This window comes from Populus euphratica, unplaced genomic scaffold (genome assembly GCF_000495115.2).
Source record: "Populus euphratica unplaced genomic scaffold, PopEup_1.0 scaffold13.1, whole genome shotgun sequence".
Lineage (NCBI taxonomy): Eukaryota > Viridiplantae > Streptophyta > Magnoliopsida > Malpighiales > Salicaceae > Populus > Populus euphratica.
This window is the reverse complement of record NW_011499872.1, coordinates 1,355,687-1,367,326: the sequence shown is the minus strand read 5'-3', so window position 1 is coordinate 1,367,326 and position 11,640 is coordinate 1,355,687. Positions and strand designations below refer to the sequence as shown.

Below are 11,640 nucleotides of genomic sequence, written 5' to 3'. Positions count from 1 at the left end.
TCATTTCAAAGGAAACAACTAGCCTCATAGTCCTAGCTATGGAAGGAAAGAAATGAGTAGTACCACCCTTTGATCAATGGAAACAAATTGTTGAAATCAGAATAAATATCAGAATATTTTAGTTTTCTTTTTGTATTATTTAACTACAAATCAGTTGAGATTTGCATCCTAAATTAATGCATTGAATCTTTTCTAATAAGAGCTGTGTATAAACTATATATATGCTACCTCTGCTGACCTAAAAAAAGGGGAAGATGAGATGAAAAAAAGAGGCGAGAAAAGGAGTAAAGAAGGAAAAGAAACGGGGAATTCTATAACAAATAAAGAGGAGGCATTGTTGCTAGCGGGGGCAAAAAAGAAAAAGAGAGAAAAAGAAAGGAAAGAAAAAAAGGGAGACAAGCGACAGAAAAAACAAAAAAGAGCAAAAGAACATAGACTCCACCAACACATCACAGCTTTAGCGTTATTGTTTTCATCTATCAAGAGGCACTCGTGAGTTGTTTCTCATTCTTTTATTTCATTTCCTGCAAAACAGGATCCGTAGGTGTTTCTTCCCTAATGCTCTAGCTGCGAGAAAGCCATAGGCTTTAGGGACTCTCACGTTCTTTTATCTTCTTATGCCTGCTGGAGAAAAGGTGAGCTGGCCATGACTTTGTCTTTTTGTTTATAATAAAGCATGTTTTCCTAGTTTCTTTTTTTCTCTCTGTTGGCGTTGTGAAACGAATAAGGCATTTTTTTTTAAAGTGATGAAATAGTAGGGTTGTGAGGTAAGGACATAGGGTTTTGAGTTCAAAATTTCAGTTTTAGAACTTTGGCCCCCCTCATGCACATAGGTTTATTCCTTTCCAGTTACAGAATTTTAAGTCAATTTGCTTTGAACGGTTTTTGTTCCGAATTGTTTCAAGCTTCTTGTAAATCTTATAATATGTATGATAGCTTGCTACTTTCCATTTAGACATTTACGTCTAATTGTGATGTTTGTATTTTGATAAAAAAATGCTTTCATATATAATATATACGGCCAATACCCTAACATATTTTGAACATTTCTTTTAAAAAAAAAACAAATATTCAAAGTTTAAAAAAAAATATGTTTTAACATGGATTTCATAAACATAAAAATTATTTTCTTATAGTTTGGATTTTACAACATGTTTGTAAATTTCAAAGAGTGTTGGTCAATATTCTAAAAAATACAAAAATCTTATTTTTTGGAGAATTCATCTATTATTCACCGTTAATGTTTGGATAAAAAAATCCTAAATGGATGAATATCCAAAATATTATTGGGAATAACTTGTTATTATTCACTATTAATGTTTGGATAAAGAAACCCCAAGTGATTAATATCAAAAATATGTTTATAGGATTAACAAGTCATCATACATCCTTGAAAGAAGCCTCAATTATAATTAGGAACATTTTAATTTTTAACTTTACAATTTACGAGCCGTAAAAATATGAAATACTAAAAAAAAAAGGCTTCTAAAGCACCTTGAATTTCCTTAAATTTCTAACTTGGTTTTTTTTCTTTTGTTTCTTTTCCTTATGATTTATGTGTTGCAAACACGTGAAATACTAAATGAAAAATAAGTTCTTAAACACATTGAATCTCTTTAGATTTTTATCTTACCTATCTCATAAATCATAGGTTATAAATTGAATTTGAATCGTACATAGAATTCAAAAGATTTGTATTGGTTCTTCCTGATACTTTGAAGACATATCTAAGAGTGTAATCCACATTAACCAAGGGTTTTTTTTTTTTTTAACTTTGAGTCCAAGTTTGTTCATCATAGCAAACTTATCCTAGAAAAATTGATGGGATTAGAAAACAACAACACTATAGCAATTATAAGACAAACCAAACACCAAGTAACTTATTTTAAATAAGATGTACTAGAGATGCTAATACCTTCCCTTTACGCAACCAGTCTCTTACTTTAGAATCTCTAAAAGACCAATTAAGATTCTTAGTGACCATAATACTAGGTAGCGACTCTCTTACTCACAATAAATAAAAAAACCTTGAAATAAATCGAGGGTCGCTGCTCCACCATGAGGGTGCGACACTTGCTATGTTGCTTATTACCAGAAGATTTTGACATTCTGATTGAATGTATATCTTGTTAGATATGGAATGGATTTCGAGTTGTTTGATGACATAAATACAGCAGAAGAAGCAAGGTATCGAGTTTATGCTCTCTCTTACTGGAAAGCAACAAGAACATGCAGATCAAAATGCATGATGTCGTGAGCAATATGGTCCTATTGGATTTTTGGTAAGATGTGATACTGCATTGAGAGAGTGGCCTAAGAAGAAGAAGACATTCAAAGATTGCGCGGCAATATCTCTAATGAATTGTGAAATACATGAATTTCCTGAAGATTTGGTGTATCCAAAACGTAAGCTTCTGCAGATCATAAACAATATTTTCCGTTCAAGTGAAATTCCACATGATGTATATGATGACATGATAAGACTTAAAATATTAGCTTTGGGGAACACGTGCATCCCATCTAGACCATCATCAGTCTAATTTTTGAAGAACCTTCAAGCTTTGTCAATAGGAAATTGTAGTGCTCCTTCAGGGGATTTTGACATATCTATTATTATAGCACTGGAGAAGCTCGAAATCCTCAGCCTTGCAGGATCTAAGATTTCAAAGTTGCCAAAATAAATAGGACTTCTAAAGCATCTGGGATTGTGGCACTTGACAAGAAGCCGCTCTCTTAGAAACTTTGTAGCTGGTATCCTATCAAATTTGTATCGTTTAGAAGAGCTGTGTAGGAGAGACAGTTTTGATAGACGGGAGTCTACAGAGGAAGATGAAGGGAAAACCAATTCTAGCCTTGCAGAACTGAAGTCCTTGTCTCATTTGATGGTTTTAGTTATTCGTATACTGGAAGCCAAGCTTTTGTCTAAAGAATTGCACTTCAAGAACTTGAAAAGATTTGATATATCCACAGGCTTCAAAAGTTGTGGTGGAGATCTTCAATTCCCAAACAGTTTGACACTCGAAGCCAATGCAAACTCATCAATCTTTCGCCGGAAGAAAAGAAGCGCTCTCACTTGAAGTACAGGTGAAAGGTTCACGCATTGCTTCTTGCAGATGAAGTGCTTCAGCTGGAGATTCAAGGCTGGTAGGGTTTTAAAAAAAATAAACTTAGAGTTGACTATCTTTGACACTGTTGATTTACAGGTTAAACTGCGACCCAATGAGCCCGACTGACCTAAAAAAATAAAAAAGAATACTGACATCATTAACACCCCAACTCATGATTTGAACCTAAACAAGTTTAATAACTTCGGTAAAAACATGTGTTTAAGCAAAAATGTTGGGAAAAGGACTCGAATCCATGTAAATTTCTTGAAGACTGTTTCATTTGATTATTCATGCTCACGTGCTATTAAGTTGCTTCATTCTTGCTGTTTCTTTCTGGTCCTGTGGTCATCAACATTTTATTTTCTATAATGAAGCCTAAAGTATCCATCTACAAAATGCCACCCCTCCTCAAAGATCTTGAGAGGTTCCTTGCATCCACAATGAACTGCAGCATAAGTCAATATCTCAGCCCATGCCAATTGGCATCCCCCATTTCAGTTCATTTGACCAACAATCCTCCATCTTAAGTGATTGCAATGATTTAGCAGGCACACGGGCCATGTCTCAAAAAAGCTGACATGGCGCCATGATCATGTTCGATTTCTTTCAAGCAAAAGGATCTTGAGGCAACTCTTTGGAAATAAAACCCCATCCATTTGGCTCCTCAACTCCGAATACTCTTCTCCGGCTCACCAGCATTTTCGAACACGTGTGTACTATGTATGCATACAAACAAGCATATGAGCGTGAACTCACAAAACTATACCTACACAGAGAATTCAATATTAGACATAAATTTACAAAGTGTCAGCATTTGAACACGACCATTTTCACCAGATGTCCCATAAGAGATCAATTGATCAGAAAGGCTACGAGTATGTGAAGACAACTATGTACTTGTCCCTCCATGAAATGCATATGCTGTCAGCAATTATACAGGTTCCTAAGTTTTAGACACATTTCTGTGTGAATTACTAATCTCAAAAGAGACAACTTATGTGGAATAAACCCCCCATAAAATAAACAAGTGGGAAAACACTAAAAAATGATGCCAGGAGCACCTGATGAATCCCCGAGTGTTATCTGGTTATCAAAATAAGTTCATCCGATTGATCACCATGTCTCAATCACCATGTCTCACTATTGATGGATTTATCTCCAAATTAACAGCCTGAATTCCATGTCACAGCATTGATGAATCAGTGGGACTGTGCTTCAAGAAGGATGTTTGTAGCTGTGTTGACATCATTCCTAGCCTGCACAAGTGCCTGTCTAGCTGAGTTCCTATCAAAACCCATAGAAGCCAGAGTAGCAATGGCATCCTCTGATGGCTCGGTGGAAGGAGCCATGGCACCAGGATAGGTTCTCTGAAACCAAAGAGAGAGATCAGTTGTTATGAATAAATTAAATGCAATAAACAACGTGATGTTGATGCAATCTAGGCAATTGATTCACTCACAAGCAATTTCAGAGGTAATAATTTATTGTTTCAAGTGCAAGATTCAAGAAAAGAAAAGGCGAGACAACTCCTTAAATTTGGGGTCTCGGGCCTCCCAAAAGATCTTCACAGAAAATTGACACTTTAAACTTAGAAATCTTATCTGTTCATAAAATCCAAACTCAGGTTCCGACCTCCATGACAACAAAAAAATAGTAAAGGAAATATGAAGAAAGTGATGGTGATAAGGGAGAAGGCAGCAGGGATGGGTGCTATCAAGAAACTTGCCTGCACATGACGGCCAGCATAGGATGGTGCACTTCCTGTTACATTCCTAGAAGTTGCTCCACGCGGACTGCCCGTAGATGGCCAAGAAAGCCGTGAGAAGAATGAAGCTATGAACTCAGGGAACTGTAGCAGATAGAGTAAACAAGTGAAATGAAGTGTTAGTTTAACAGCTTCAAGTCAGCTTTAGCAATGGGAAATGGGAAGAGGGCAAATAAAATTGACACTGCAAACAGAATGAACATTTGTATTAAATTATTTAAAAAAAAAAATAGGTGAAGGAAAAAAGGTAGGCAGCAAAACTTTCTAAAGCAATATCTTAAGACAGTCATGCGAGTTAAAAAACAGAAACAACTATCTGATAATCAAACAAATGAACAAACATCTTTATTTGTAATTTTGTATAGACAAGAAGCTGAAGCATATCTTGCACTGTGCACACACATGCAAACATCTCATTTCTTCACATTGCTGAACCCCAACAAGTTCCACAGATGATCAAAGATCTGATGATTCATGATAATCATAATAAAACTTATTTTATTATCATAAATCACCCAAAGAGGGTCTGTCCAGGAATTGTCAAATGATAAATAGTTCATACATTTTGCTCAGATACAAACCCCATAATGCACGCAGAAACCTAAAAATACACCACATGACTGCACACCTGAACCAACCTAATCTGCTACTTTATTGGTGTCAAGGAATTTTCTCAATCAAAATTTATAAACAAGGTAAAAGAAGTTCTGGTTAAATTATTTTCAAACTCAGAATGTCCTATGAAGAGTCTTCTCAACCAATCTTTGTGCATTTACAAATAAGTTTCTGTTGAGTTAAACAGATCTCCATCTAACAATTTCCTACTGAGTTTTCTCAACCAATCTTTGCACATAGAACAAAGAAGCTCCAGTTAAGTTGATCAGATCTCCAACTCAATTTCCAATTTGATTTCAATACAAAGCAAAGACCTAAAAAGTTACCTCACAATCTACGCTATCATCTTTAGTTGTTGTCATTTACTTGCAGAAAGGAAGAAGTGAAACAAACAAACCTACCTTCGCCTTACGGATGCCAAAGAGGTTCAGACGATACAAGGAACCAGCAAGGATACCACATATCCCAGGCAAAATTGATCTTTTCCATGATGATAAAAGAAGCTGCAGAACCAAATCTAATATTGGATCTCTGGGATTGGAAAGAGAAACTAAATGGTAGATGTGGAAGAAAGTAAAAGGAGAAGGAAAAAAAAAAAACAAATACATCACACATGGATGGCACAAGTATTCTCTTTTACCTGAACACCAGCTAGATATATGAAAGACTTGTCAGAAAGGTGGACTCCAACGACTCGAAACCGAGTTGATACTGGAATGTCAAAGTAGAAGGGAACAAATGAAGCAAATATAAGACCATAAGGTCCTGATGTCAAAAGGTTGGCTAAGGGATCTGCATAAGAAAAGACAAATCAATTATAGGGCACAATAGTAATTCAGCAGAAAAGAACATTTTGCTGAAAAATATTACAATCACCTATAAACAATCGTGCAGTGGATAAATAAATAAACTCCTAATTGCATAGATAAACACTGCTGGTAAAATAAACTTGCACCCTTAAAAAGAGTGTATACGAAACATTATGTTGAAATTTTTCTTCATATTCAAAGGATTATGAATTCTGGTATCTACAAGCTGGAAGATGGCAAAGGTATGCAGGCAGCACTCATTTGACTACAGCCAATATCATCCAGAAGAGCAGGGGTGATGTGTGTCACCACAACCCATGATTAAAAACCATGTATTCGAACTCCAGCCTCTGGACCCCAGAACTTCCTAGCATGACCTCCGCTGAGGTTCTTTACACGAGAAAAATAAAAAGAGAGAGAACCAATGGGCAATATATATCAATATATTTCCTAGCAAAAAGAAAACAGCATAGCCGCAATTTTACCCCAATTAGTTTTTAAAGTGATAAAAGAAATACAAAAACTTCCATATAACTGGGTCATTGATGCCAAAAATAAAAGAAGTAAAACTTATGTCTTTTTGTAGGCAAGGGTATTTTCATAATTTTCATATTTGCTGGAAAATCTGGAAATTTTGTTGTTGTGAAACCTGCAGCAATAATATGAATATTGCACAAGAGAGAAAACAAGAAAAACACAAAGTGATTCGGCAATGTGCCTACTACATCCACATGAGCGAGGAGCTTTATTTCATTATATGTCAAATTAGGGTTACATATTGTGTATTTATAGTAGACCCTAGCTACCCTAGGGGTATTATTAACAATTTCCAATAATACCCTTTACCATACCACGGGGGCGTTGCCCCCACACCCCCAACCTATCAATCATCCCCGGCAATAAAACAGTAATTTACATCCAAATCTGCCTATAAACCATAAACTACAACATTTGTCTAGGTTTTGTTTTCTATTTAGTATCATGTTAGTTCTACAGTAATCAGATTTATTAGGTTTTCCTATTCTAAATAGATTTCTTATACAGGAAATTAAGTCCTTGGGCTAGGAGGCACTAGCATCTCTATGTAAGCTTCTGAAGTCTTTCAGTATTTTAATTACAGTTCAAGAATAAAATTCTAAAAATAGGCCTTTGGATTTGTTAATCAATCTCCCTTAAGAGTAACTAATGAGAACCCTAGGTGTGAAGCTTAGGTTTTTCCATCCTATAGGTGTGACTCCTAGAAACCCTATTAGCATAACTAATAATTTCTACAATTCCCAGCAGAAATCAACATCAACACAGACCTAAACAGCCTCTAAACTCAGATCCAAAACAGCCACCCTAAGCTGTCCTGCATTAGTCATATGCTTGAGGATGTAAAATATAACTAGGTACAGAAAATAGATGCTAATCATCAGCTCAGTAGTGGATTTCCAATTAAAAATCCAGCAGTATGTGCTCAAGCAGTTCAGAAGAAGGTTTGGGATGGATAAGCCCTACCCGAGATGGTCTAGATCGGATGCTGAAAATAAAGGTGGAAAAGAAGAGGAGTAGAGGCTCAACTAATTTATACAATGCAAACAGTCCAACAACTTCCATCATTTATGAGGTGAGGCCTCTCCAAGAGAAAAACAGAGTGCACCCACTGGAGGAAGAGGGAGGGGGATAAAGCATTTAGCCTAAGCTAAAAACTAATGACCACCACAAAATTGAAATTGATTTTCTTTAACAGTTTGGGGATATGAAACATTGTTTAAGAGATTGATGAAAAAGCACTATGAGAAATAGCAATCTAATGGACCACAGATACAGGTCATACCTTGAAGGAGTGTGACAGCAAAGACCTCGAAGAGCAAAGAGACTATCACAGAGAACAAAATAAAGACCTGCATAATGTGGGCAGATTTTCAATATTTAAAAGAACACAAAAGGGAGAAGAACGATAAAGAATAAAAGCACACACTAAAATACAATCAGATTAAGTTTCTTTCTGATATCCAATCTTGATTAGTAAATAGAGAACCAAATCATAAGCTAAGCAGCCAAAAAAGAAATGAGAAAAAAAAACATTAAGATAATATAAAGAAAAAAATTCATACTGTGATTGATCAAAGAAACAGACCTCCACTTAATAAGCACGTGTTTCTTAACTGGGTAAATTTTTCATTAAAAAACGGTATCAGGTAACAGCACAGAGAATTATGAAGACATGCAGAATCTCTGAGTGTAGCAATATTTGTAATGTCAATTTGGAAAATTTGTCTCATATCCCAAGCCCCAAAAATTAATAAGCAAATCAGGCTGGAAAAAAACTCACAGAATACTTGTTGGAACCAATCTGTCTCTCAAAGACCCTGAAGTAGTAAAGAAGATATAGCCCAAACATCATTTCTGGTGTAGATGAAAAGGCAAAAACTGACAAAACTAACTTCCAGAGACGTGGATTCCTGAAAATATCCTGCAATAAGGAAAAATAAATTTCATAATGGGCATTTCAGTTTTAAGTTCAAGGATTACACTACACAAGAAACATCAGAATATAATACTTTGAGGTCAGCAATTCAACAGTCATCTATGTAGTGAAATCATGATGTAACCTATTGTTTGAAATCATGATGTCACAGTGCATTGCTCCAAACAGATGCCTCAGTCTCCCAAGTGTACACAGTCCCTCCCTCCAGAAATAAAAAAAAAAATCTCTGCCACAGGCGCCCAGTAAACCCCTACTCAATTCAATCTTCAACTTCAATACAAGTAATCGTCACATAGGATTTTACAAAATCAAGCTCCTAATCTCACACTACTTCTGAACTGACTCCTCAGACATTTCCATCTGATCGCACTGTCATTTTCAAAAAGTTTCAGCTTGTACAGCCAACCATCTCCAATACAACAACTCCCAAATCAACAACATTCCACAAAGCAAACTGAACCCACGAGATTCCCTGCCCAACTACATGCTCTATCATCCCATTTATCTCTGCTTCTACTATACACTCTCCTTCCCTCGCTTTTCAACGCCCATCAAGCAACCTACTTAGTTCTAGTATTTCCTTCTAAGCAATCCAATTCTAAACTCAAATTCAAGCTCAGAAAGAAATTATCAAAACACGGATAATTAACAACTAAACTAAATATATTAAATTAAAAATAAAAATAAAAGGAAACCCAACAACCTTTTCGAGAAACAAAATAGAATTTCTTATCCTGATTCGATCAATCTACCACTAACGAAAACCCCACAAAAAAACCACGCCAAAAAAAAAAAAACAGTAAAGCTACCTGATACGATAATCCAAGCTTGTTAGAGCCACCTTTGATCCCCAAGAAAACGCTAAAGATAGCGCTTGCAATAACACATATTCTTGTAACTGGTGCATTGTCTATTTGTCCGCAAACCCCCACACACACAAAAAATCACAAAATTTATTAACAAATCAATATCAACATCAACGAAAAGGAAAAGGAAAAGAAAATGAAGAAAAAGGGGGTTAATGGGTTTTACGCACTGAAACCAGATGGGCCGCCGTTCATCTTTCTGAGTCAAAGAGGGGGGGACCAAGCCACAACGACGACGACGAGCTTTCTACTAATTTCCAAGATTTCGTTAGGGTCTAAATTACAAAACTTTTTTGAGTTTGAAGAGAAGGAGGCTGGTGGTAGATGGAAAATTGAGAGTATGGAAGTGTGCGATTATTATTTTATTTTTCTTTTCTTTTTTTAAGGATATAAATCTATTGAAATTTTCTTATAAAAATGTATTTTAAAGATTATTATTTTATTTTATTTTTAGTGTTTTTCACTTATTTTTTAGCAATGCAATGATATTTTTTCCAAAATCTGTTATTTAATACCAATTTTAGAAGAAAACAACTAGTATACTTATTGATATACGGTGGATTAAAAAAAATATTTAATATAAAAGAAAATATATAAGTTGTGAGGAATTTTTTAGTTATCAGACTTTTCTAGGAAGTCAAATTTACAAATTCTTAACTGAAGTAGTTGCTAAATTTAAGTTTTTAAATAAATTATATGGGAGTTTTTTTAATATAATATAGCTAATTTGATGAATATATAAACAAAAAAAATAAAGTATTAAAAAATACATGTGGGTTTAAATACAATTTAGAAGACCGTTAAAAAGTATTTCACTTAAAAAAATTAAAGTTTGCTTTTTTTTTAATAGTGAGATAATAATTTATTATATCGATTCTAGTTGACCTAATTAACTAGTTTAATCTGTGATCTGGGTTGTAGATTCTGATAGGTTTAATAATATATTTTTTTAACTATATAATAAAAAATAAAGATCAATTCAAAATCAACTCGATATTAAAAAATAAAATAAAAATAAAAATAAAAATTCATCAAAACCCCAATATTAAAGGATTTTTTTGAAAGAAAAAAAACACAAGTTAGATGCAAGCCTAAGGTGGTGTATAAAGGCCTTAAAAAATCCCAAACATGTGAATCTGGTTTAGACAACTTGTATGACCAGTAAAAAATAATTAGATCTAAAAAAAACTTGAAGTTGACAAAAAAAATAAATCTAAATAATAATATATAAGTTGATTTTGATCAATCTGAGTTAACTTATTAAATTCATAACTTGAATTATAGACTTTAATAAGTTTAATAATATTTTTATTTTAATTATATAATAAAAAAGACCAATTTAAAATCAATGTAATATTAAAAACTAAAATTAAAACAAAAAATAAAAAAATCAATAAAAACTCAATATTTAAGATTTTTTATAAATAAAATGTTAGGCCAAGGCCTTAGAAAAATAAAAACATTCCTTTTTTTTTATAAGCCCCTAATTCAAAAAAAAAAAGTCATCTACTATGACCTACTTAGAATCTGGCCACCATTGTGGTGGTAAAAAAAATCACAAGACAAGGCTTTTGGGTTGAAATCTATTTTTCAATTATTTTCATCTTAAATATATTTAATAAAAACCATAAAAATCTTCTTGAACCACCTATTAACTTTAAAATATTCTCAAAATTTCCCAAAAAAAACCAATATTAATTGAACCAAAAAAATCAAAACGAAACTTGATCTCTTTTTTCTGATATGTTTATAGGGAAAATCAACTACCATCAAATTTTTCTTGTTGAATAAACTTTTTGATTAAAATAAAAATTATTATGAAATTAGGGCAAGCCATGTATTTTCTCATGTTTCAATTTGGAGCTTAATTTCATATAATTAGACTATAAAGAGAGGTAATTGAAAAGGAAAAAAAAAGTTGAAGTGGATGCAGGTTACTTACTATACCCAACTTAGAATTCATCCACTATCGTGATAGTTGGAGAATCATGAGATAAGGTTTTTT

The 11,640-nt window shown here is 33.8% G+C and overlaps 1 protein-coding gene across 1 annotated transcript; it reads right to left on the bottom strand.

Moving 5' to 3' along the window:
• Nucleotides 1–3,868: 3,868 nt before the first annotated feature.
• Nucleotides 3,869–10,005, bottom strand: LOC105127596 (ubiquitin-associated domain-containing protein 2-like). Its single transcript, XM_011028954.1, has 8 exons — nt 9,806–10,005; nt 9,579–9,679; nt 8,614–8,754; nt 8,116–8,182; nt 6,128–6,279; nt 5,889–5,990; nt 4,834–4,956; nt 3,869–4,474 (listed from the first exon to the last, which is right to left on the bottom strand). Exons 1-8 carry the CDS (start codon nt 9,828–9,830, stop codon nt 4,307–4,309), a joined length of 879 nt encoding a protein of 292 aa, XP_011027256.1. The 5' UTR covers nt 9,831–10,005; the 3' UTR covers nt 3,869–4,306.
• Between the last annotated feature and the right edge of the window lie 1,635 nt (nt 10,006–11,640).

Bases quoted from the DNA above. Each gene is read 5' to 3' on its own strand.
- LOC105127596 (XM_011028954.1), bottom strand. From the start codon at position 9,830: ATGAACGGCGGCCCATCTGGTTTCA. The intron at 8,183-8,613 runs GTGAGTTTTTTT...CACATTATGCAG, and splicing joins TTGGTTCCAACAAGTATTCT to GTCTTTATTTTGTTCTCTGT. The intron at 5,991-6,127 runs GTAAAAGAGAAT...TTGGTTCTGCAG, and splicing joins TATATCTAGCTGGTGTTCAG to CTTCTTTTATCATCATGGAA.